The sequence below is a fragment of the Gracilinanus agilis genome, chromosome 4 (assembly GCF_016433145.1).
Source record: "Gracilinanus agilis isolate LMUSP501 chromosome 4, AgileGrace, whole genome shotgun sequence".
Classification (NCBI taxonomy): domain Eukaryota; kingdom Metazoa; phylum Chordata; class Mammalia; order Didelphimorphia; family Didelphidae; genus Gracilinanus; species Gracilinanus agilis.
The window spans coordinates 26650564-26678022 of NC_058133.1; the positions used below are offsets into that span (position 1 = coordinate 26650564).

The window sequence follows — 27459 nt, forward strand, 5'->3', positions numbered from 1 at the left end:
AGAGAGAGAGAGAGAGAGAGAGAGAGAGAGAGAGAGAGAGAAAGAGAGAGAGAGAGAGAGAGAGAGAGATGGAGGGAGGCGGGGAGAGGAAGAGAGAACTGGTTGGAAGGCAGGTTGGAAAAAACTATGCCTAAACCAGCATCTCACACCAAATATCAAGATGAGCTGAAAATGGGTGCATGATTCAGACATAAAGGGTGAAGTTATAAGCCAGGGGTTCCCAAATTTTTTTGGCCTGCCGCCCCCTTTCCAGAAAAAATATTACTTGGCCCCCTGGGAATTTATGTTTTTTTAATTTTAATAGCAATTAATAGGAAAGATAAATGCACCTGTGGCCATCACCACCCCCCTGGATCACGGTGGCACCCACTTTGGGAATCACTGTTATAAGCAAATTAGAGGACCATGGAAGAAACTACCCATCAGATCTATGGAGAGAGGAAGAGTTCATGATGAAAGGAAAGACGGGGAGGTTCACAGAATGTAAAATGGATTATAGAATTCTTTGGCAGTTTGACTGGTTTGACCACACAGAGTAAGCAGTGACAATTCTTGTCACTCAGCCAGCATGCAACATTCTAAAAGGTTGCTTTCAGCCCCAACCTGCCTTTACAGCAGTCAGTTTAGGAATCTTGTCATTATTGTTAAATTGGCTTGGCCTACCCATGAGCAATGAACATCACTCCAGTTATTCAGGCCCGTCTTTATTTGTGTGGAGTTTTAACTGTGCTCATGTACTTCTTACCCTTCACCATTCCTGTCTCTGCCCAATGCCATGTCCAATAGGAAGTCTTTCCTGATCCAGACATTCTGTAGCCCAGGGTTGGCACATCTGTTCTATTTTCTATTACTGTTACTGGGGCAGAGCATATAAATGCCTGTTGACTGGCACTGAGCCTCAAATCACGCCCTTAGACCAGGAGTTCTTTGTCTCTTCTCGTGTCAGGGAATTCTTAAGCTGTCTGGTGAAGTTTGGGGGCACCTTTTCAGAATACCATTCTTAAATACATAAAATACAGAGCATGACAAAGGAAATAAAGATGTCATCTTTTCCCCATCCAAATTCATGACTGAAATCTACCCAATGGACCATTGTGGGGGGTTGGGGTCCCCAAGAACTGAGTTGGACTAACAAGGCCTATGAGGACAGGAGTTGGATTTCTCTGGTCCGAGTTAAAAGGCTGTCTGAGGGACTGTTTCAGACTGACCACGACGCCCACAGAAGGGTTAACAGAGTTTGGATGAGCACGTGAAGAAGCAGGCGCCGAGCCAGGCGGGGTACTGAGGATGGACTCTAGCCAGAGCTCTCCAAGTGGACGAAGGAAGCGGTTTGGGGCCAGACGGGCCGCACCCCTTTGAAAGGGAGCCTCTGAAAAATGAGGCTGGGAACGGGCTGTTCTGGGGAATAGCAGCCTGGCCTCCATTTAGAGCCCTCGGTGCGCCTCACTATCCTAAGAACCTGAGGAGCTGCAGCCAGTTCCTACGGGATGGACAGAGGGAGCTAGCTGGGAGGTTACCTGCTCGGAGTCGAGGGCCACTCGCAGCCCCAGCCGGGTCATTCCATCCTCCTTGAGTAGCTTCAGGTGGGGGCAGAGGGCGAGGCAGAAGGCTTTGGCCACGTGCTCCGTCAGCCGGCTGTGATCTGCAGGGTCGCTCAGGCCATTGTGCTGGTCTTCGTTTTCCAGGAAAAACACCTGCAGCCCAGACCAAACAGGACTTCTGTTACTCAGAGCCAACCTGGGAAAGCCCTGCTCACTCCTAGCCCCTGGCCCGAAGGCAAAGACCACACACCGGATGAGAATATGGCCAGGTTAGAGGCAGGGGGCTGGGGGGCACCGAGTCTAACCTCCTGAAATAGCACTTTCCAGGGCCTCCGTTTCCAGCTGCTGAGACAGAGACGGGCTTGGGGAGCCACCCGCTAGTTCAGCCACAGGAACTGCAGTATGTCTGTGTTCAGTTAGCCTGGCAGCTCTCAAGATTCTAGAGGCAGCTCAGACTGCCTGCTGAAAGCCAAAGTTCTAAAGAAGGCCCAACATGGCTACTAGTCTCTCAACCCCCAAATCTCTCCAGTTCTTGTCCTTCATCGCTTGCCAACTGAAACAGTGAACAGAAATAGTGGGTACACTGAGGGGTGTAGATTAGACCTCAGTCCCCTTCTGAGTGCAGTAAAGCAGACGGTGCCTTACTACACTGGGCCAGCCACAACCAAATCTTCCAGGCAGTTGTTATAGAAAAACTAACAGGTTTGTTGGTGAATAAGGGGTAGGGAGGGAGGACTGAGGATGCCCTAATCACTAATTCTCTCTTTCCCAACCCAATCTAAGTCCTCTGCAAAGAGGATTCTTCTGTTTCTAGAGGCTCCCTAAAATCCTTCCTGTTTCTGGCTAATAACCCCCAAATCCGACTCTCTTCTACCTGACACTATAAATCCTCCCCTTGTTAATTTATCAGGATGTGACAGGTTCAGGATGGGAAGGATGAACTCTGGATATTGGAGTTCAGCCCAGCTGGGCCGGGTCTGAGGTTTGACCCTCAGTCCCCACACCAACAACTGCCTCGTGATCACGATGTTTTAGTCAGGGTTTGAGAGTCGGCAGGATCTTCTTCAGGATGGTTCTTCTGGTGAGGAGAGGTAGGTACTCCCAGAGAAATCAAAAGGTTTCCCGTTTCTCACTCACAGGCTGGCAGAAATAGAATCAGCAGAGAAAACCTCCTTCTCTAAGCTCCAAGACAGGAAGAGCACGGCAGTAGTTGCTCCTTCAAAATCTCTCCCTTCCACATTCCAGAATCTCTGTCTTAGGGTTCCTAGCATGCACTCATGTTAGCCTCTTCAAACCCACTTTTCCCTATACTTAAACTCATTTATTTTTCTATAATTTCTACCATAACACCCCTCATTTTACAGATCCCAGAGAGGTCATGGCCCAAGCAGATATGATGAGTCAGGGGTACAGCCTGGATCTGACGCCAGGTCTTATGATCCCAGCTTGGGCCCTCTTTCTCTTTCATCCCTCTACTATCTCTTCTTTAACTTTGCTTTTTCCTTCCTCGTGGGTAGAAGAGTGCTCACCATGTTGAGCTAAGCTAATTATTGGAGGTGTTGCAGGTAGAACCAAGATGGCCCAAGTCCTGCACAGATGGTCACAGAAAGGCGTATGTATTAGACTGTGAACTCCTAGAGGGCAGAGCTATGAGACCTGGTAAGTCTTGGGAAATCATAGAAATCGTCAAGAAAACCTTGCTTCCCTCCCCCAGCATGAAGAGACTGACCCCACTGAAGGAATATAACTTGTCCAAGATCACACGAGATGATGGCAGAATTGGTTTAGAACCCACGTCTTCTAGTTCAAGGGTGTTTCCATCCTTTAAAAAAATCATAGTGCCTGCCAGCGCCTGCCTGCTCTCTTTCCCTCCCTCTCTCAGGTCAAAATGACGGCAAAGAGAGAGAGCTGAAATGCTTATGTAAAGTTAAGGATAATGGTAAACATTTGGTTTTATATGATCCTGGAGCCTATAGCAGGTCTAACTGAGGCTAGCAGAGCCAGGTAGGCCTAGAAGCAGTGGTGTGAGGTGGCCTCTGTCTGCTCTGACTGGATTCAGAGCAGAAAACACAAATTCCAGGTCAGTGCCATCGGGAGGTGAGGGAGGGATGGGGAGGAATAGTGGCCAGAAGAGACTAAGAGTATTTAAAATCAAGAAAACGACATGACATCAGCCCAATGAGAAGAATGGACAACGAGAAAGAAATAACAGGAAGACACGAATAACAACTTGCTCTTTAGGGGTGCAAAGACCTTTGCTCAGAGCCCTAGATCTGGGCGGCAGTTTCCTCCTCTGTACATGAAGTTGGCCTGAGGCCTCTTACAGCTAATGCTGAAAGGGCTCAACTGCAGTTCAATGATGGAAAGTGGCTGGTGTCCTCATGCAGAGAGGTCTCAGGGCTGAGACTTGAACCCTGGTCTTCTGACATTGGGACCAGCATCCAGGATCCACAACGCCATGCAGATGATGTCTGTACTCTGTAGAATGGAGCCCACAGTGGCTTCAGCCCTCATTGTTCCACTCGACTGGCCTGCTGCTCCCCATTCATCCTCCTGGTCCCAAGGAAGGCACCCCTTCTCTGGATTCTTTCAGCATGTCCTCCCAGACCTATGCAACTGGACACTGGGCAGTAGATCACTGTGGATCCATCTCTAGAGGCCTGAGGGGTGGCCTCCCCTCAGCACCTAGCACAAGGGCTCGGAAGCAGGGATATCACTCCATCATGGTCTGACTTTCTTTCCCTCTGGGGACCTCCTTTTCCTTCTCTGTCAAATGAGGGGACTGGCCAGGTGACTTCTAAGGTCACTTCCTAGCACAGGTCTAAGCCACCATTGACGTCAGCAGCGTGGGATAGTGGAAATAAACCTCGGACTTGAACACCAGCCCCCAAACAAGGCAAACATATGGACATCATTTAACTGCCTCGGTTGCCCCGTCTGTCAACTGGAAATAATATTTATGTTCCCAGTCTAGAAGCTTAAGAATTCAAGTGGGCTTCCCAGCCTCACGTCAGGCCTCCTCTCCCTTTCACGTGTGATCTGTCCCAGTCCAAACGTCACGGGACCAATCCCAGCTGTTCCCATTTCCCATCCCCTGCCTGCCATGCTCTCTCTCTCACCCCCTGCCTCTTCCATTGGTACCTGATGAAAGCCTCCCCCTTCCTATGAGGCAGGAGATCTTCCCCTTTTGTGGTGTCAGACACTCCTAGGGTGGGCTGGTGAAGTCTATGGCCTCCTTCTCAGACTCGTATTTTAAAGGCTAAAATCAAATATACAGGATCACAAAGGAAATCCATTTTATTTAAATATGGGGGTGGGTGACTTGTAAATAGTAGGTGTTTAATAAATGTTTGCAAAGTTGCTTGATGACCGCCAGTGATGGAGGACTCACTATCTCATTGACTTCTGGTCAACTTTAATGATTAGTTCTTCTCTCCAGTCTGGTTAGGCAGGGCGGCACAGTGCTAAAGTGGGAATCAGAAACCCTGCTGGCTGTCATGTGCCAGCCATGTGACCTGGGTAAGTGATTTCTTTTTGAATCTATAAAACAAGGGCCCCAGACTAGGCACTCTCAAGGTCTGGCCCTCCTCCTGGTCTAGAGCCTATAAACTAAAAGCACCGAGTAATGCGATCTGGCTAGAATAGGATTTTCTATTGGGTGAAAGTCAGCGGAAGGTTGAGCTGCCTTGTGCACTCTGTCCTGGGACATAAATTGTAGTCCAAGAGAATAATGAGGTCATAATGAGTTCTGAGCGTGTGTGCACGACAGAACGAAGGAGCACGTGGCTACAGCGGAGACTCAAACAAGGCCCTCCATATTTGCATGGAATGTAACAAACACTCACACTCACTCTCTCTCCCCCCATCTCTTTGCACTCTTTATCTCCTTCCCTCTCTTTCCCTCCCTCCCTCCCCTGCTCCGTCTGTCTGTCTGTCTGTCTGTCTGTCCTCTCTCCATCTCCGTCTCTCCCTCTTACCGTGGTTCTCTGGTTTACATGTTCCACTCCTGGATTTTATGAGGAGTGAGTCCCTGTATAAGGGCTCTCCTTAAGATAATGCCCCCTGCAAGGCCATGCCAGTGTCTCCTCCTGTCCAATGTTGGTGCCAAGGGTGATCGCTTCCAAGGGTACCTCAATGTCAGCCAAATCCCTTTCCTCATCCTTGACCAATAAAGACAGCTAACACCTATAATGTGAAGGCTGAGAAGGGGCAAGAAAGAGCGCCTTGGCACCTTACCAATGAAAACGCCAAAGCCAACCTAAGAAGCAGGGGGCCACAGATGGCACATTCCCCACCCCAAGGGGGCCTGAGAAAAGCACCAGTTGGGGATACAAAGGACAGACAGATTTCTCCCTTGTCACCAACTCCAGGCAGCAGGCAGCCTTGTCCTATTCCTGAATAAAAGAAACCTGAGAACGAGCCTTAAGGGTCTCTGGCTGCTTCACTCTCATGCAGACGGGGCACAATGTGTCCCTGACGCACAAGTTTCAGGTGGGTCAACTGCAGCCCTCCCCACTTGCCATGTCAAGGACTAAACACGAGAGATGCTCCATGTACCCTCCCTATCCAGGCTCCAGGGTGCTTCCTGAAGGGGATGGAATCCTGCTTCAGTATTCCATGGGTCCTTGGTTGGTTGGCATGAGGCAGTTCTCTATCAGCACATAAGGAAATGCTTGTCTGATTTTGGTGATTTTAGTCAACCAACAGAATGTGTGCCCAGAGTACCAAAGTCACGAGGCACCCGGATTGTCAGACAATATGCCCAAGGCCCACTGTTGAGCCTTTGGACTAGGCTCAGCAGGTTCCCTGTGAGCTCTGATGGGCCACTGGAGTAAGGGAACAAAGAAGAGACGAATATGCTTACCAAGGTCCTCAGAAAATAAATCCCTAAAATCAAATTCAGAAGCAAAAATACTTGAGCTTGCTGTCTTGAAGACACACCACCCTATGCGAAAGCAGGGCCCAAGGAGAGGTGAGCTGGTGAAAGAAGTTTTTAGAGAAAGGAAAGATTTGGCCACAGAACGTAGTATCTTCCTGGGATCCTTTTCAGTTTACTTGAGAGACACTAAATCCAAGGTAGGTCAAAGTTGCCCACTTACCTCTGTCCATCTAATGACTTTTCCATTTGCTTTATACTCCGAGCCATGGAATATCTTCACACTCGTTACAGACTCCATTGATTTACCATCGATAGGACTGACCACACTAAAAGGGAGTCAAGAAAAAGAGACAAGCCACGGTGAGTTAATGAAGGAGAGGGATGCTCCCCCAAAGGTCCTGTCTGCCAGCTGAGCTCCTGCTGTGGCTGAGCTAAGCCCTGCCTGCATTAGCTCGAAGGACATCCACAGAGTAGCAAACTGCTCTTCCTGGAGCTGGCACCCTTGGGACACACTTGAATTTAATGCCTGAAAAACGTGACGCCTATTGTAGAGACTTTGGGACCAGGATCAAGAAGTCTTTTCATGTCTGGGGGTAGTACCTGAAGACAGTAGTGATTTCCCACTGAATTCATGGAGTGCAGAGAGAGACAGACAGACAGACAGACAGACAGAGAGAGAAAGAGAGAGAGAGAGAGAGAGAGAGAGAGAGAGAGAGAGAGAGAGAGACAGAGACAGAGACAGAGAGAGACAGAGAGAGACAGAGAGAGACAGAGAGAGAGAGAGATTGATTGATTCACGGAGGCTTGAGAAACATCATAACACTGTCCAATCCCATGGCGAGGAAAACCCCAAATCCATCCCTGAAGACCCATTCTGGGCAGCTTTGGACCATGAGCCCCAAGTGGGGCAGCCCCCACTGTTCCAGAGGCTTCTTCCTTATTTCTCAATATCCCTCCCCTTTAATCCTCACTCCTGCCTCTTGGACAGCCTATCTTCTTCACACTGTCTCCCCTGCCATGACACTTTGCATTGACTCTTTGAATGCTGTGCTGTTCCATGACTTACAGTCCTATAACATCCCTCTAAGAATGATGGGATTCAAAAGCAGCCTTTGTTTCCTGGGAAGTCGTGGGGTCACTGAACTGACCATCAGGGGCTAAGAAGGAGGAAATGAGGTCGCCCAGCTTCCCATCCTTGCTCTGTTCTGGACTCGGCTTTCTCCATCAGGAAGGTTCTGGAGGGCATCCTCTAGCTGGGTACATCCTGGACATCAGTGCTTGTGGGGAGAAAGCACAGCCACTTTTCTTTCTTTCTGCCTTCTTCTCTATCCATTTGGTATCGATGATGAGATACGGGAGACACTGGCGACACAGGATTGTCCAGCATGGCGTGCCCACATCGAAGCGGCAACTCAAAGGAAATGTGAGTCATCTCCATCCCAAATGCACGTGTGGCTGTTTGTGCCCAACCTGGGGTAAAGTTTTCAGAGCTCAGATTGGTCTAATCAGCCAAGGCTGGACACGGACCCCAAACAGTTTGGTCCTCTTCAAGTATAAAGAACGACAATCAAACCACCACTTCCGTTGTAAGTGCTCCAGGGTTTACACATGTTTTCCTGGCAGCACAGCTATGAGGAGTTGGTATATTATCTCATTTTTATAGATGGGAAAAGAAAGGCTCAAACTTATCTCCTAGAATTTCTCCACATATATTCTTGACTTCAGGAAAATGGAACAACTTGCTTACACTTGCATTCCAATTCTTAGCCTCCATACATTTGTTCAAGCTGTGCCTTTTGCCTGGAATGCCTTCAGTAGGCCATATAGACATTTCTACTGACTTTTTAAGCCCAACTCAAATGCTATATCTCCCATTAGGGCGACTGATCTTCCCCAGCAGAGAGAGCCTCTCAGACCCCTCTCTCATCACTTCTCCTACATGACATTCATCATTAAGTGTATATTTTGTGACTCTACTGGACCAGGATCTCCATGAAGGGTAGAACCCAGAGCTACAGGGTCAGACCTCTACACAAGCGAGAATTCCCCACAATATACCAACACAATGGACTTCCAAGCCTTTTTTAAAGAGCTCCAGGAAAGGAGAATCCTTGCCCCATGACACAAGGCTTAAGGGAGCCTAGCCCACTTTGGGATCCCTCCTCTAAGAAGATGTCCATAATAGATCAAACCCAAGTCAGCTGCATGGATCTTGGGTCTGTCCTCTGGGGATAAAGCAAAAGCAATTTAAACCCTCTCGTTTACAAGAACTCTCCAGATACTTGAATACAGCTATTAGGTCTCCCTCTTTCCTGGCTAAATACCCCTAAATCCTTCAAAAGATTCTCATGTCCATAAATTTGAGGTCCTTCACCATTCTAGCTGCCTTCCTCTGAATGGGCACAATGGCATAAAGATAGGGCATGATGCAGTAAAACCATCTACTCCTTAGTTATACATGTTATACTGCCTTCATGCAGCCTGAGAGAACTTGCTTTCTTGGCCGCCGTGGCTCATCTATCTTCCGCTGCCTGCTGGACGCCTCCACCTGGATGTCCTACGGGTCAAGTCAACAAGCATTTATTAAGTGCACAGGCTGGACCCAGCATGGTGCCAAGTGCTGGGAACTAGTCACCGGTTTAAGATGTTCTGGGCATCTCGACGTGAAGTCGTGATCTTTCTCACTCCTCCCCACACGCCCGCTGCCGAGTCCTGTCACTCCTGTCTTCATCTCTCCTCACAAGCCACCATTCGAACGTGGGCCCTCAGCACCTCTTCCTTGTTTCCCAGCCACTCCCCATCCTCCACATGCTGCTGGTCTGGCATGTGGAAAGCACAGCTATGATGACGAGTGACTGTCCTGATGGAGCATCCAGGATGATGCTGAGGGAACAGAGATCCCCCGACACTCCTCTCCTGTCCCCAAGGCCAGGACGTGGATGTTTCTGCTTTCTCTCCAGGTGGCCTGCGGCTGCCACTTCTGCTGCCCTTGGCCCAAAGGCTTTCTTCCCCATGCTTCTCGCTTAGTCCCTGGGTCGCCCTGCAAGCACTTCTCCTTGAAGTGTAATGCTACGTTACTTTCCCATTTCCTTGAAGACATCCTCCCCTTCCAGAGCCCCAATCCAGGCAGAGCAAGCCTCCAAGCGACATGGATTTCCTCCTGACTCGGCACCTCTAGCTCACCTTGCTGGTTAAACATCGCTCTGCATGGCTGTACTCAGACATCAGAGATACCAGAGCTCTACTGCTTGGTCCTTTCTTGGATGCTGCTACTCATGGCATCTCAGAGGCTGTATTCCCTCTGCCGAGGCTGCTCTCTCCGGCATCTAGCCTGGTGGATGAGCACAGGCACATTTCTCCCAAGCCCTTTGTCTCTGCAGTTCTTATTAGATTTGTGAGATTCTGGGAAAATACATTCTGGCCAGCCTTTGTTAGGTGCCCTCCATCTGTGGCCAGAAGCCTATCATTCCTCTCTTTTGGGCAGTGGCCCAGAAATCCAAGTCCCATTCTCAGGCACCAGCTCATCCATTAACTGTTTACTTCCCAAATGGTGCTTTCTCTGTGAATGCCTTTGTTTTCCTAATTATTAGCAGCAGAGATGATGCACCATGAGGATTCTTCAAGTCTTTAGTTTCTTATTCTAAGACTTCATGATCCCTAGGAATTATCATTTTCTTCTGGCAGCATCATTTGTGTCCCCGAGAATGACTAGACCCCGATTATATAAACCTAACTGCAATGTACACCTCTGCAGAAACAACCCATAATCCTTTGAAGAAAGTGTCAGCAGGGTTTTGGTTACTAAGCCCTACAGGGATCAATCCTGAAAGAGAAAGTAAGACACTGAAAATTCCCAAGATGTGGGGGTTTTGTCAGGCAACATTGGTGGCAGCCACAGATGTGTTACACAAGACCAGGGAATGAGCATCAGAGCACCGAGCCAGGCCTGACTGAACCTCCCTTCTCTGGGCTTCACTCTTCCTGAGAAATGAAGGGTTTGGACTAGAGCCCTAAGAGCCCCCCAGCCTTGAATGCCATGTCGCCATGGTCTCTTAGCATGAGAATGATGACTTATTTTGTCCTAGCACCCCCTCTCTCTGGATTTAAACCTTGAAATTCTGCCACCTTCATTTCCCTCTTCCTGGGTTTTCCCAGACCACCAGATTCCTGTCCTTACTTGTCCTCCCATCCTCTTGCCCAAGTTCTGCAGGATTCACAAGCAAGGAGAGGTCAGTACATGGTGGGCCATGCAGCCAGGGAGGCTCACATTAGAATAGGCTTCCCTTGCTTCAGCCAGGAAAACCAGCTTGAATCATACTTGCCCCACCTGCTACCAAAAGTTTCAAATACAGCCACCGAAGGTGGAACCCCAAACCCAGCGATGAGCTTTCTCTTATTTCTTTGGTGCTTTAGGGGAGTTGAGCGTTCTCCTTCCAACCTCTCTTAGGGAGTGGGCAGAAGGAGATGATCCTCCTCCTAGCTGAATTCAATCCAACCTTCATTGAACTGCCTTCTGGAAGTTAGGCACTAGATTGGGTCATGCTGCTTTACCAAGGTAAGAACCCAAGGTCCCACCTCCTGAGGCTGTGAGGAGCTGAGGGGCTTCTTCAGTATCACACAAGGAAGATTGTGCAGCAGGATTCGAAGCCAGGGCTTCAAACCCACAACTCTTTCCATTCTGTCCCACTGCCTCTGTAAAGCGTGGAGATATTTGTGTGTGTGTGTGTGTGTGTGTGTGTGTGTGTGTGTGTGTGTGTGTGAGATAAAGAGAGACAGAGACAGAGACAGGGAGAGGGAGAGGGAGAAGGTGGGGAGGGAGATGGAGTTAGAGAGAGACAGAGACGGAGAGGGAGAAGGAGATATAGAAGGAGAGGGAGGGGGAGAGAGGGAGGGAGAGGGAGGGAGAGGGAGAGGGAGAAGGAGAAGGAGAGGGAGGGGGAGGGGGAGAGAGAGACAGAAAGAAAAAGTGAGAGAGAGACAGACCGAGACCGAGACCGAGACCTAGGTTAAACTGAATTATTCTGACTTTGAAGGAATGGCTGGTTTGATCGATCACAAGGTCAAGATGCTCTCAGTTGTAAGGAACTGGTAAGAAGGACCAGAGCTGAGTGCAGAGAGGGCACACAGGCTATGGCCAACCTTCTCTTGAGTGTGCTCTCAAGAGAAGCTTGAGCTGAGAACCAGCAGTGAAGGTGGCCATTCCACTCACCCCAAAGGAAACCAAGGTCAAACTTAGTGAGGGGTTAGTCTGGGAACTGGTAGATTTTCCTGGTATGTTCTCGGCCTCCTCTGCTTATAGAAGGGATGGAGAACATTCATTCTGTTCATTTTTCTCCATCTAGACCTGGAAGGTCACTAGCTACAATGAGAGGCTGAGAAGGGAAGGACATGCACAGGGCCTCAAAGTCAGGAAGGGTCGCCACTCCATTCCCCTCTATAGAGGGGGAACCACAGGAGATGTGATTTACCCACAGCCAGATGAGTAGAAAGTAGATGGCAACAATCAGGTCATTGCTCTGCATAAAGCTTACATTTCCTTTTCTAAGATGGGAATGAATCCCTGTTGATTTGAGGGCAGTTAATCATCACAGGGCAGGAAAGGTACCAGCAGCCCTTTATATTCTTGCTATTGTCCTGAGGCCTCAGAAGGAGGCCAACTCTCCAGTTCACACTGCCTTGGTGTACATGGCAGGGCAACAATGCCACCTGTCCTGTGTTAGGGCACAGGGGACCACAGCAGAGTGCCTAGGAGTGTCTGTGTCAGTCCATGAGCTTTAGGAAACCAGGAGCAGAAAACTCTCCTGGGCGGTCTGCTGAGTGGAGCCCTGTCTGGGGGCAGCAGCAGCATTTACCCTTTGTTGAAGTTTTTGTCATCATCCACCCACTGAATGTGGATGTGTTCCTGAGGGTCCTCTGCATCCATTTTCCCACAGGTGATGGTGAAGTCCTTCATCTCCCGCAATGATTGCCTCAAGGAGTCCATATTTTCGGCAGTGATCTGGACCATTACTCCATCTGCAAAAGCAATGCCAAAGGGGAGCTTAAGCTTAGGAAATATTCATGGAATGAATGAATGAATGGGACTGGCATCTTCTCTAGCTTCCACCGGAAGCAGGATTCTTTTTTAAATGTCTCCAAGTGGTCACCTGGTATCCTCTTGAACTTCTCCAGTCATGAGGAACTTATTATTTCTAAATAATTGCAACTTGCTTTCAGATCCTACTTTATGGTTCACTAAGTGCTTTTCCTGACAGAATTTTACAGAGCTCAGAGAGCTCAAAGTCACAGACCACTAAAGCAGAATTATCATTGGATCTATTTTTCCAATAAAGAATTTGAAGCTCGGAGAGAGAATATGGAGCCTCTCCCCAGCCTGCGTCTCCACATGCTGCCCTTCTTTCCTGCATCCAAGGCTTCCCTATGCTATTGCCTGTGTCTGGAATGTTTAAGCCTCCATGAATTCCTACATCCCTTTTAAAGGCCAGTGGCTCACTGTGGCTTTCTGTGGGTTAAACTGTAGCTTCATGAAGTCAAGCCTCCAGTCTCATAACTGACCTTTCAATGGATTTTTACCACCACTCAGTGATAATAAAGGTATTATTATTTCCATTTTACTGATAAGGAAATTAGGATAAGAAGTATTAAGAGACTTGCTCCACATAGATAAGGTAGAATTTGAAATCAGGTCTCTGTGACTCCAGCTTAACATTCTACTCAGTCTATCTAGTCCTATAGGGTAACTTCCCTAGTTTCAAGCACCATGCTCTGAGCACAGCAGGGAAGGAGCAAATGTTTATTGAATTTAATAAAAAGTATAATTATCCTGATTGTATAGTTTGTAAGATTATGGGTTTATCAACCTTCCCCCATCCCTCTCCATCTTTTTTACAGGACGAAGTTGCCCAGGGAGTAAGTAGCAGAGAAAGGGCTCAATCTTTGACTGATTTCAAGTGTACTAGGATTGAAATTATGGCACCTTTCCAAAAAGGAAACTGAGGCAGAAAGAAGATAAGCAATTTGCCCACGGTCACACAATAAAGGCCCAAGTTGAGATTGGAAACAAGGTCATTGGATTCTAACCTATCAATCATCCTCTGCTTCTAGAACACCCCCCAATCCCACCCCCACCCCCACCAACTCAGGTTCTAGCACAAAAAAACACTTCCTTACCTGCCCCAAGGCTGGACCTAGAAGGAAGGTCTTGAACATTCTCTCCAGTTAGCTTAATCTGTCTGGATTTAGTTCTGTGCAGTTATTAGCACATGGTCCCCCAGCTGCTCTCATCTCTGTGACTCTAAACCCCTGGTTGCCCATATATTAAAACCCTTCACCATATTCATATATGAGCTCCCCTATTGTCATCCACCTCACCAGAACACTCCAGATCTGCTTGCCTCTTCCTTTGTGCCCTCTGCAATGATCCTATGTTTTTTCCTCTCTTCCCTTCTACCTTCTGGCCCTCAAGGAACCTGGCTCCCTCCTGAAGATCCTGTATCCTTAGCTACTCTTTCCATCCTGATGGTACTTTCCCTCATACTTCCTACTTCCTCCCACCTCTTCTTAGTGGTCATTGTGAAGGAGGGAGATTCCTTCTTGCTCTGCTGCCCCCTTTTAGGCTCTTCCTTTACCATCTTCACTCAGTAACTTCTCCCCCTTTCGGTTCCTATAAATTTATCACCCAATTTATATCCTGATGACCTGTACACATCAGGCCCTCTGCATTCTAAGTTTTTTCTCAATATGTCCTGGGTCTGACTCAGTCTTTATTCTCTCTTCCACTGAGACTTTCACATCCATACGATGCTCTCCCTCTGATATCCTAATTTGCCAGCCCTTCAGTCTATTCATCTTCCATGATCTATTCCTCCACCCCACCTCAGCTACACTTAAGAGATGATCAAAACTTTGTTCTTCTTATCACCCACAAGTGTTCTATTTCCATGTTCATGAACTCTGAAATGTCTTTATCTTATCCTAATCTTTTACCCATCCAACTTCTCCTAAGCCTTATAAGTCTAATCTAATTCTTCAATCCCTCCACACCTCAGTTCTGTAGGATCCACTCTTACTCCATTCCTATCTTACCCCTGGTGAAACTATTTAATCACACTATCATGCTTTACTGAAAAAACAGGCTATTTGCCAAGAGCTTCCTCTTTTCTCCTCATTTCACATTTCTCCCCTATCTCCTTCACTCTTATCTCTGACTTTTAAAAAACAGGCCCTTGTTGTCAAAGACAAATCCGTTATATGTTCCTTTGATCTCATCCCCTCCTACCTTCTCTAAGAGATTGTTCTCATATTATCTCTATCTCTAATTTCAAGCTCCAACCTATGGGCTTCCTACAAAAGCCCTCCTCTCCTCCATTCTTAAAAAATCCTCCCTTGGTTGATGGGGACATGATTGGGAATGTAGAGTCTAAGCGATCACCCTAATGCAAATATTAATAATATGGAAATAGGTCTTGATCAATGACACATGCAAAACCCAGTGGAATTGCTTGTTGGCTATAGGAGGAGGGTGTTGGAGGGGAGGAGTGGAGAGAAAGAACATGAATCATTTAACCATGGAAAAATATTCTAAATCAATTAATTAAATAAAAGTTACCACAAATGAATGAACGAACGAACGAAGGAATGAATGAATGAATGAATGAATGAATGAATTACCCACCTCCCCAAATCCTCCCTTGATCCATTCTGTCCTATAACTGTTCTTCCCTCCTTGGCTAAACTCCTCCATAAAGTTGTCCCTAAATCTTTTGTGATTCAGCTTCTGGCCTCATCTTTCAACTGAAACTTTTCTCTCCAACATCACCAAAAATATTTTAATTTGGCCTTTTCTCAGTCTTCCTCCTTCTTGACCTTCTGGAAGCCTCTGACATTACTGATTACTCTCTTCTGGATTCTCTTTCCTTCCTAGGTTTTCTGGACATTGTTTTCTATTGATAAGACTCAGACCTGTCTGACTGCTCCTTTCCTTGTCCTTTGTCTTGCCACTAACCTTCAGTGTCCCTCCCTCCAGGCACTGTCCTGAGTCCTCTTCCCCTTTTCCCTTTATTCTCTCTTGCTTTAGTGTTTCTCATCAGCCCCTATGGGTTTGATGATGGCAAATGATTCTTAAATGCATATCTCCAGCCCAGTCTTTCCTGCACTATGGCCACACGTCATTTCCTAGATACTGCAAACTGGATGTATGGACCAAACTCAACACATGTAAAACAGAGCTCATTCATTGTTCCCAAAAAGCCATCATTCCTCCTCGACCTTCCTACTAGAGTTGATGAGGATACCATTGGCCTCTCAGCCCCTCAGGCTCACAACCTCAGTGCACCCCTCATGCTTGCACTCCCCCAATGTAACTGATCTATTTTTACTTCTCATCATTTCTACTTTAACAACATCTCTTGTACGTGTTCCCCCCTCCACTGGGGCAAACCCCAACCACCTATTGCTGCCTAGATGACAGTAATAGCCTTCAGATACTTTCTCCTGCTTTTGAACTCTCTCTACTCCAAATCCATCTTCCACTCAGCCTTCAAGGGCATTCCTTAAAGTGTAGGTCTGACCACGTCACTACCCTGTACCCAACTCATTAATTCCAGTTTGAGCCTCTAGGACGTACTGTCTGTCTGTCTCTCTCCAACCTTTTTGCTGTTCCCTCACCTGACACTCCATCACCCATTTCCATTCCTCTTCACTGGATGTTCCTAGGCCTGGAATGTCCTTCATCTTTCTCTTTTGGTTTCCCTGATTTCTCCCTTTCCCAGGCTGGTTCCCTCCAAACCCTGGGCTGCTCATTCCTCCCTCTGGACAGCAGGGCTTGGCCAAATCTAGTTGGGGTTTGCCTTTCTTTGTATATTCAGTGCTTGGCACAGTCCCTGGCCCACAGCTGCTACTTAATAAATGCTTGCTGAATGACTTGCTGATGTCCTCAAGACAACACATTCAATTCTGGGTCAAGACTGTTTGTCAGGGTCTATTTCAGTCCAACTCTAAATACCAAGAAAGCCTCAGGTGAGAGAGATCATATGTAGGGTCTGAAAGCTGTAAGAATCCCCCAAGATCCCAGTGACAAGAACTGTCCCTCATCCAAGCTGCCGGCTCCAAGCTAAGAATTTCCTGTCCTTTGGACCTCTATCTGGGAAAAGAGGAGGAGGAGCCTGGCCTCCCATAGGTTCCCAGGGCCCATCTGATGTCCTCAATGGTTAGTTTTAGGTCAGTCTCAGTTAAACTCAATTAAAAAACAAATGCTTCTTAAGAACCTGTGACATAACAAGCACTGTGATAAGGCCCTATTGGAGACCCAATGTGGGAGCTCCCAAATGTCTGACATTTAAGGCTCCTACAACTTTACATTAAGCTATCTTGAAGCCTCACTGCATGCAATCTGTTCCACACTCCTGGGAATCCAGACCTGAGTCTCCAAACAGAATTCCTCCTTTCTTACCTCTGCTCACAATGTTGCCAATTCCTGGCTAGCTGGTTTATTAGTTAAGCTTACATCCAAGTCAAATGTCATCTCTTCCAGGAAGCCTTCTTGTACAGGTCACTGGTAGACATGGGCATTCTGGACTGGACAGATAACTTTATTCCAAAGTATTCTAATATCATTTCTGGGGAATATTTTGCATTATAATATTGGGGGGGGAGGCAGTCTGCTTTTAGACTGATCTCCATGAAGTCAAACACCATGGCTTAACTTAGTAGGTGCTTAATAAACTTTTTCTTAAGATAAAAATGAAGACATAATTCATGGCCTCCCAGAGTTTACAGTCTAGTAGGGGAACTTCAAACAGAAATAATTACAATGCAAAACAATATGATAAAAGGCTTAAGCTAAGTGCAATATAAGGCCTGAAGGGGAAAATCAACAACTAGGGATAGAACATGGAAGATGTAGCTTATAATATGAGCTTTAGAATATGGGAAGGATTTTTTTCTGAAACTGCCCACGAAGGAATCAAGACAGCTGTTGGTGTATAAGAAACATCCATTTTTTCATTAGAAATTAAGAACACACATACCAGAAAAACTCATCCTTGTTCCAGGGATGTCCAGAACACACAGACACCATACAAGGAAGGAAGAAGGGTCTGAGAGCTGTCCTCTCCTTCCCCAAGAGCTAGGTGGTTCTGAGAAAGGACTTGGGGTTTGGGTCTCATTTTCTTTTTCTGTTCTAGGTGCAGGGAATGGAATCTCTGACCCAGGAGCTTGAGCAAAGGGGTCCTGGAGCCCAGGATTCCTAGCCATATCTTACAACTGGCCCAGCAGGGAAGCTGCTCCCAGGAGGTAAAGGGGAAGCGAAAGGGCCAGGCTTTAGACACGGAGTTTGTGTTGTGGTGATGATGACACTCAGGTGTCTGGTGAGGGAGACGTCAGCTTGCTTATACTCGCTATTGTGATAATTAGATTAAGTCTAAAGCCGGGCAGTGTAGTTTTAATCTAATTATCATTGTCCAATCACAACAGAGCTTCTCTTAGGACTGCCTAGGGGGCAGTCAGTCGATTCTGATTTGTCACCCACTCTAGCACATATGGGTTACAGACCTCCCAAAAATGGAGATGTTTTCACCTTTGATGATTAATCTAAAGATGGGCAGTGTAGATTTAATCTAATTATCACAATATACCTTTGAAATAAATATTCCTCTGTAAAGGCTAAAACAAAAACAAACCCCACAACAACCAAAGAACACTAAAGCACTGGGCATCTCTTGTTTTCTGGGTCAGAAAAGCCCAGGCATCGTGACTCTATTTCATCGATTCATTCAAGTTAACTGATGGTATGATGGGACTCTCTCTCTTCTCTGACATCCTACTGTTTGGCCCTTTGCCTGACTCTTCCCTTCGCCCTACCTCTCCCTGCCCTGTCCTGGTAGAGATGTTGTAGCACTCTAGGCAGCTCCACATCACCAACGCCTGATGCAGGACCTTGGCCAGAACAGGCATTTAATAGAGGCTCAGAATTCAATGTCTTATTTTGGGGTTCCAGGCCTTGCACGGGCCCTGGGCCTGTACTAACATACCTGTCCTTGTAGACAATGCCATGCCCTGGGGGAAGATGAGCTACCATCATTTTCCAGCCACCTCCAGGTGGTCAGTCACAGGTTCAGCAAGGGCTCTGCTTTGCCAGTACTCAATCTCTCCTGACAAATCCTTTTCCAGATGCTCACCTCTAGACAAAGGATTGTCCTACTGACAGCAAGGGAGGGAAAAGGGCCTCCCTTCACACACATCATGTTCCAGACCTAGTCTCGGAGAAGCTGGGCCCACATCCAAACACCATTTCTTCTGTTTTAGTGCTCGTCAGGCTTAGAGCCAGGCCTCGGAGTGTCACTTCAATGGGACATTTCAGCAGAGGGGCCTGTGGCCTTTGGTCCAGCCTGCTGAGTCTCATTACACCAATGGGACAGGGTGAAAAACACTGCCTGACTCAGGAGACCTGCATTCAGTTTGGGCTCTGTTAATAGCTGGGTGACTCTAAGCAAGTCATGTGACCTCAATAAGCCTCAGTTTCCTCAACTGTAAATGAGGCTGAACATGAGGCCGAAGATAAGGAAGGCCTATATAAACAACAAAGAGAAATAAAAAAATGAACGACAGGATTAGAGCTAACATTCCATGAAGAGCAATTAGGCAATGTCAGAAGGGCTTACTCTGTGCCCAGTACTGGCTAAGCACTCGAGGAACAATGGAAGAAAAAAAATAGCCCCTGCCTTTCAAGATGTCGCGTTCCAAAGGAGCAGAAGACATGAAAATAACTGGCGAATGTATGTTACAAAAAGAGTGGGCTGCAGCTGAAAAGGCCTCCAAACAAGTTGGGATTGGGTACTGCCCTCTGGATCCAAAAGAACAAGCCGGATCCCCTCCTAGTGCAGCCCGAGACCCCCTTAACTGCTCTTGGCCCCTCCGCTGACTGACTGAACTGGCCGCTCCTTCAACATCCCAGTTCCTTTTCAGAATAACCACTGTTTGCCACTATTTTGAGGAGCTGATTTTTTTGTACCCAGGGACAAGGCTGGACATTAGCCCTAAACTCAATCTCATTTTCTTTGATTTCTCTCTATGTGAATGATGCCTGTCAAGCCCCTTTGAGATCTACTGGATTAGTTAGCCTTCACAGCTCAGATTCATCTGCAAATGGAAGGTATCATCTATGCTTTTAGCCAAGTCATGGTTAAAAAACTTTTAAAAGCACAGATCTCTGGGTCACTGTCTCCCATAGGGACCCTCAACCATTCACAGCAACAATTTCAGCCTGGCCCTGCAACTAGTTCTGAATCTGTGGGACTGTATTATCATCTAATTACCAAGATCTTCAGTGAGTGATATCCACAGCACTCCCTCTTCCCTTAGAATGTCTGTTTATCCTTCCAAAAAAGGTCACAACATTAGTCTGGTTCATCAGCTGGGGTGAAGTCATTTGGGCTCTTTGGACGTGATTGCTACTTTTTTTTTTTCAGATGCCTGTTAACCAATTCTTTAATGATCCTTTCCAGAATTTTCTCAGGACCCAAATCAAGCTCAAGACCTAGAGTGCTGGCATGCCCTGTTGGGACAACACTTGACCTTTTCCAGTTGGCTCATCCCTCTTTTGTTTTCCAGGGTCTTTTCAAATATCCATTGATAGTGGCTCAGCCATCACTTCAGCCAATTTTCTTAGGGCCAGAAGATAGAGGGTACCCACCCTTTAGGATATGGTGATTTTTTTTTAAGTATCAAGGCCACTGAAGAGCTCCCTTATATTGTGCCTTACTTACCTTGGGTATCAACTCCCTACTGGTCCATTTGTTCTACTATTCCCATGTAGAAAACAGAAAGAAAACAATGCCTGAGCTGCTGTGTCTGTCTCATCCTCCTACCCACCCCAACAGAGGTTCCAGCCCTTATGAGATACTGATTTTTCTCCCAAAAGAATTTTAAAAGCCTGTTAGATTGTCCTTAGCTTCCTTTCAGGGTCTTAGCTCATTCTGAATCTGTGCATTTCTGGCCCAGGGATGATAAGCAAAGTCACCAGGCTCAGTTGGATCACCCCAAGATAGAGAACAGCCAGAAAAGAAAAGAGGGACTAACTCAGAACTGTAGGGTACTTGCATAGTTAGTGGGCAGGACACTGATGATGAAGTCCCAGCAAAGGAGAGGCCAAGGAGCCGTTAGACCAGGAGAAGGAGAACCAGGAGGGAACAGGACCATGAAAACCTAGAGAGGGGAGAGTATCCAGGAGGAGTATCCAAGGCGGCTGTGAAGAATACAAAGAGACTAGAAGAAGAATACATTAGAGAGGTGGGTGGGAAGGGAGAGGCAAGTCTCTCTCACATCTGTGGGCTGCATAAGAAGTCTATACAAGCAAGGAGGAGGAGAGAGGGTGACACCTGAGCTTGACTCTCATCTGAATCAGTTGAAGGAGGAAGAATACACACACACACACACACACACACACACACACACACGGATATATTTCACTAAATAAGGAAAAATAAAGAAAGGGAAGAAGGTCAGAGTAAGGGAGGAATTTGAACTAAACAAAACAAACTCTAAGAATGTACAAAAATATTCTAGCAGCTCCTTCTGGCAAAGAGTTGGAAAATGAAGGAAGGGCAGGTCACTTTGGGAATGGCTGAACAAGCCATGGTAAGTAAGCATGCTGGAGTACTTTTAGGCCATACGAAATGGAAGGAAGGGTTTCAGACAACCTGAAAAGACTTACATGGACTGCTGCAATGTATACAATGACAATATGGGAACGGCATTAGGGATATTTTTGAGAGAATTGGGAATTCTGATCAGGTAATGACTAATAATGATTCCAGAGGGCCAATGGCGAAACATGCTGCCCACCTCAGAGTTCAGAACGAGATCTGTGTCTTTTTGGCTGAGGTCAGTGCAGACATTTCTATGGTTATGAGCATATTGTGGAGAGGAGTTTTGTTTTTCTTTTATTCTCAGATGGGCAAGTGTGGGGAAGGAGGTGACATTTGGGAAAGGAGGGAAAGAAGGTGCATTTTTGCTGACTGGAATAAAATTTTAATTTAAAAGCAAGAGAACTAACTCCATGGAGCAATCAGGATCAATAGAATGATGAGATTGGAAGTCAGCCTACAGAGGGTAGGATTCTCTAATCCTTGGGTTTTTCCTCTGCTTTGCTGCTTCTTTTTGAAACTCAAATGAATCCAATTGCTTAAAAGCAAATTAATTGGAGAGCTGGAAGATGACCCTTTGTTTCAGCATTTCAGCCCCATGCCAGGAGCTCTGGAGAAAGGTCTGCTATAGCAGCAGTAGGAGTCAGGGTCATTCTGGGTTCACTGACCAGAGGAGGTGGAGGGATAAAGTCTGGCCCAGCCATGTACAAGAGAAAAGAAATCTCTGCTAGGATGTCCCTAATACCCTTCTTTGAGCCTCAAAAGAGTCTCTAACACAACTGGGATGTAAGAGAGAGAGGAGGAAACAGAAGCTCTAAACACTTAAGTAACTTCTCCATGGGCCCATCCAGTGTGGAGGCCTCAGGACTCAAACTGATCCTCTCCCCCTGGCCAGCTGGGCTCTCTCCCTGCAATGAAGACTGATGTTGGACCCATGGAACATCCCAAGTACAGTTCTAAGGATGCAGGCCGTCCCTGTGCCCTCATCTTTTTGTGCCCTGCTGGTTAGGCTTTACTAAGGACCGTGGCCTTGGCTTGCCGAACATGGCCACCAAGAGGCTGGCCTTTCTCCTCTGAGGCCGGAGAGAGCACCAGAGCAGCTGGAAGGCCTCTCCCTGGGCCTCGGGCCGGGCAGGCCAGGGGGCACACATTGCGGGCATGCAGACCTGTTCCTTTACCTTCTACGATGCTGGACTTGGCGAGGTATCCGGAGGAGGCCTTCAGAGCTCCGCTGAACACGAAGAAGCCGGCACCAGTGACTGAAACGACAAGAAGAAGCACGAAGTGAGGCTGTGACCCAGAGGGAAGACATTCCAACGAAATACAGTGAGAGGCTCCCTGGAGAGAGGAGAAACCCAAGCACAGCCTTCACAGGCAGCTGACAAAGCGCCTTCCTGACAGGAATTCTGTGAGGCTGGCAGGATGACTCCATTTTACAGATGAGGAAGCTGAGGCATGAAGAAGGGGCAGAGCTGGCGTTTACAAGGAGAGGACTGACAGCAGAAATAGACACTAGAGACTCTAGAGGTCCACCTGCTTTGCTTTACAAAGAAATAGAAAGATTAATGGAATTGGAATCCAACGTCCCAAACTCTCCAATCCAGTAGGCATTACTTGTCCTTACTCGTCCAGTAGGGAGGCTGCCTTAGACAGCCTCGAAGGCCCCTCCTGTGAAATGAGGGACTCGTCTGAGGTGACCACTAAGGGCCTGTCCAGGTGCAAATTCTGTGATCTGATGATCCCAGCCTGCTGGGATCTACCTCATGAGGTAGCTGGGATAGATGAGGAAGCCCAAGCCTAGTGGGGGGAAGTGAGTTCTCCAAAGCACACAGGGGCTAAGGAGCAAAGGCCAGATAAGAGCGCAGGTCATCGGTCTCCAAACTCCCAGCTCTGTCCATTCTGTGAAATTGTGTTTTACAGAAGAGAAAACTGGTTTCCAAGGGGTGGCAAGATGGAGCCTGTGACCTGATCCCAGCCTGGGGCAGAGGAGGGCTCTTCCCCTGCACCGCATGGTCACCCCCCATGCCGTAAGCCAGTATGGGGGTCACGCGGGCACTTCTGACCGGATTCTTGCTGTGTCTGGCCACACTGCCCGCCTCTCAGTTTGGGGCTCTGGGGAGGGGCACAGAGGAGGGGAGAGTCCAGCTTTTAGGGTCCCTCTACAGCAGCTCTCTGTCTTCCTTTGGCTGGGCTCCCAACCTGCCAATCCCTGAATACCCCGAAACAGCACCCCAAGGTGAGGAAGGAGAACTGCGGGAAAACAAGGCTTGTGAGCACATGGCGAGGGGAGCGCATTCGAGGTCCTCCATGACAGAGGTAAGCCAGTGGCATGAGGGAACTCACTAAGCCAGGCAAAGAAGCCCAGAGGGAGCACGAAGCCTCCGTGGGAGGGACAAAACACTCAAAGTCCGGCTGCTGTTCCCGGCAGATAGAGGCCTGCAAAAAAGTCCCTTCTTTCTGCTCCTCCAACTTTAAGGGGCTGCAGAAATGTTCACTGGCACGCTTCTCCTCTGGTCAGACAGGAAAACGCCCTAAACACGAGGGCCTTCTAAGAGAGTTCCCAGTTATTGGAGGTTCAGCATTTTATCCCATGTTGCCTATGTGTCAACTGCCTAATCAGACACAAAAGAGAGGCAGTCCTGGCCCTTAGAAAACCTATAGTCTACCTGAGAGATGAATAAAGGACATGTCCAGAACAAAGCTGACCCTTTGGGAGCAGAAGGGACAACTCAGGCCAATGTCTTGTAGAGAGGGCCCTGAATGGATGGCTGAAGGGAGCGAGGGGCTTCTAAGAGGAGGCCTCAGAAGAGAGGAGGGGGGAGAGCAATGAGACCAGTTTGGCTCAAGCATAGTGTGCGTGAGGGGGAGTCATGGGAAACCCAAGCCAGCTGGTAAATTCTGAACACCCAACAGACGAGTCTGTATTTCATCCTACAGGCAATGAGGATTTACCTCTTCAGGTAAAGGTAGGATTTGATGGCTTCTGAGGTCTCTGGGACCACTCATTCTGCAGTGACTTGTGTACAGCAGGTGCTCAATCAACTCTAGGTAAGAAGCTGGTCTGGGGTGGCCTTTTTCTTATGGACTTTAATATCAAAATTTTATATTCTATGTCATCTTCCCTATTCCAAACTTTTTTAAAAAAAAAAAACCCATACCTTCCGTCTTAGTAACAATTCTAAGACAGAAGGGCAAGAGCTAGGCAAATGGGTTAAGTGACTTGACCAAGGTCACACAACTGGGAAGTGTCTAAGGCCATATTTGAACCCAATCCTTCTGACTTTAGGCCTGGCTCTTTATCCAATGAACCACCTCACTGCCCCTACTCCAAACTCTTTAAAGGTTCATGGCAAAAATCCAGCCTCCTAAGCTTGGCCCTTTAGATTATGCTTTAGATAGATTATGCTTTCACCAAACTGGATGCCAAAAGACTAATGCCTTCCTCCACCTCCAACATTTCCCACTCTCATGTTGTGGTACCTTTGTTCACATTACTTTGAATACCTAGAAGTCCTCTCTCCAACCTCCCAGCATTTTTAGCTGCTGACCTATCCATTCTGGGAGGATCAGTTCAAACATAATCCACCATATTCTACTCTGTTTTATAAAAAACAAATCTGTAACAAAAAATGGGAAGACAGTGGTGCCACCTGCCTCACGGAAGAGTTGTGAGTCAAGGACTTTGCAAACAACGGGACTCCAGGTTCCTTTTACTATTACAACTGAATGAAGCCTTCCTCAGGACCCCCAGCTAAAAGTGACCCTGGCACACTCACTCACTCTCAGGGCCTTCGGATCTCTCCCACAGGTCCAGCAGCGATGTCCCCCCATTGGTCTGCAAATCTCTTGAAGGCAAGGGTTAGGCCTTTCTAACTGTTTCTCTCCTGCCTTACAGAGAACAGACACAATAAAAATGTACTGAACCAAAGCACTAAATTACACGTCTTCTTCCTCTTCCCTCTTTATCTGTCAGTTCTTGGAGGGCAGTGACCCTGGCATCCAGAGTGCCAGGCACCAGGCCCCGGACCCAGGGGTAAAGTCAGTGTTCTGAACTGCCGAGGGCTCCCAGGGCCCCAGATCCCTCACCCTTTCTCGGCTGGTTGTGAATGCTGATCGCCTGAGTCTGGTAGTTGCCATCGTCGTTCTGGACACACACGAGGTGGGAGTCGGCCTTCTCATTGAAGCAGGCCCCTCCTGCCAGCACATGTTCATTGGACTTGTTCATGACCTTCATCATCTGTAAGCAGAATCGTGTTAGCACATGGTCCTACCGTGGGACTGGCTCCCTCACCTTTTTTATCTGCACAAAGACAAACCTGGCAGTGAGCCCATGTATGGGGCAAAAAGTCAGCAGAAGAATGATGACCCAACAAGGCACCCTCCCTCTCTCCCACTCTCCTAAACACCCTTAGTCAAAAATCAACAAACCCAACCCTTCCAAAGTCAATTTGTTTGGTCTCATTGAGATTCTTCTCTGAGGACATGGCATATTTGGCATTCATTCCCTGCTCCCCACCCCTTTTTTACAGCTCAAAGTGAACGTAAGACCTTCAAATTAATTTAGGTAACCCAGCAGCATCCCTGAATCTTTCTCCACTGTACAGAGCTCTGCTAGGTCAAAGCTCAGAAGAAATGAGCTAGGTCTGAGTGCATTGGCTTCCTTTAAAGTCATAAAGAAGAGGTTTTTGCTTGGCCTTCATTCCTTTTTTTTTTTTAAACCCTTGTACTTCGGTGTATTGTCTCATAGGTGGAAGATTGGTAAGGGTGGGCAATGGGGGTCAAGTGACTTGCCCAGGGTCACACAGCTGGGAAGTGGCTGAGGCCGGGTTTAAACCTAGGACCTCCTATCTCTAGGCCTGACTCTCACTCCACTGAGCTACCCAGCTGCCCTTCATTCCTTTTTAATGACAACTTATATCCACGTTTCTTTAAACAGACATGGAGAAAAAGTCTGGAATAGCAGAAAAAGGCTGCTGGTAAACTGTGTTTTTCTAATCAGCTCTTGGAAGCTCTCTGGGTCTTGGTTTCCTCATCCACAAAGTAGGATCAAGAGAAGAAGCAGAGGGAGGCACAGTGGACAGAGAGGGCTAGCTGGTATGTTAGGAAGAGCTGGCTCAAGTCTGTCTGACCCATGATACAAACTAGCTAGGGGATGGGGCCACAGGGAAGGCATCTAACATCTTCCTGACACAAGCAACTCTCTAGGACCTTACATTGCAAACCTTTTGCTAATTTACACTGTTAGGGAGAGTTTCTACCCTGTAGTATCTCTATGTAGGTGAAATCAGAGGTCCAAATGGGAAAAAAGAAAATGATGTGACTTGGGTAACAACACAGATCTATTGGAGGGCAGGGGCCAGGCCTTTCTTTTACTTCCTATCTAGTATGGAGACAATGAACTAACAGATCAACTGAGGAACAAGAAAGTAATGCAGTTGGCATTGCCAAGTGATGGTTTTCTCCACTGCTGTACCATGACACAAAGGGGACTCTAGGAGGTGGAAGGCTCTGGCCTTCTGCCTAATGCTCTGGCAGCATTAGGACAGCAAACTTTGGGAGGTTCTGGGAGTACAAAGTGAGTGAAATCTATCTGGTGTCTGCTGCCATGGCTGGCTTGCCCTAAGTAGAAAGGCTCATCCCCAAAATCCAGCCATTGACTGATGTATTTTGCAGCCACAGCTGATCACAAACTACTGGTCAAGAAACAAAGTGAAAATTGCAAGTCTCTAGAAGTGAAATAGTTGTGTTCTTTTTAAGCCTACAACTGAAAAAAAGTCAATTACTTATCAAGTTTTTCATAGGGTCTAAGCTGATAGGTCTGCAAATACTGAGACTAAATGAGAGAAAACATTCGATTCTCCAAATGAATCTACTGAAAAAAACTAAGTTTAAGACCCCATCACCCTGATGATCCATAAAATACCCTGAGGGAAATCAAGGGAAAGTTGAGTACTTTTTCTTCTTGTGATAATGCAAGAGCTCACCCCTTTCCTTTCCTGTCCTCTATAATGGCTTCACCTCTATAAGTTTGATCCTCGAATCTTTTTTTTTTTTTTTTGGCCTACATTTCTCAGCTTTTCTCATTCTCTGATATAACTGGAATAAAATTGCCAAGTTGACAGTCTAAATGCTTTCTATCTTCTTTAACCTCATAGCTTTTTAAGGCGTCATCCCATCCTGGCTACACTTTTTTTTTGCAATTCTTGCAAAGTATGGCAATTTAGCATTTCTGCTGTGCCATCAGAAGGATTCAAACAAAAACCTAATTCCTCCCTTCACACCAAGGTTTAGCAACTGTCTCCTGAAGCACTAATAGGAGCCAGGATCCTCAAGAGGAGTTTAAATAGTTATTTTGCCCCCCAAAAAGGGTTCATCAAGCTTTGTCAAAGTCAGTTCA

The 27459-nt window shown here is 47.2% G+C and overlaps 1 protein-coding gene across 1 annotated transcript in view; it reads right to left on the reverse strand.

The window, feature by feature from the left end:
• The window catches only part of ZFYVE9 (zinc finger FYVE-type containing 9), a 155696-nt gene that overhangs the window by 5068 nt on the left and 123169 nt on the right, over positions 1 to 27459 (reverse strand). The window contains exons 15-19 of the mRNA XM_044674808.1: positions 25149 to 25299; positions 22241 to 22321; positions 12273 to 12435; positions 6641 to 6746; positions 1518 to 1694 (exon numbers count right to left, since the gene is read on the reverse strand). Of these exons, the coding sequence (XP_044530743.1) occupies positions 1518 to 1694; positions 6641 to 6746; positions 12273 to 12435; positions 22241 to 22321; positions 25149 to 25299 (678 nt within the window). The remainder of the gene's footprint in view (positions 1 to 1517; positions 1695 to 6640; positions 6747 to 12272; positions 12436 to 22240; positions 22322 to 25148; positions 25300 to 27459) is intronic.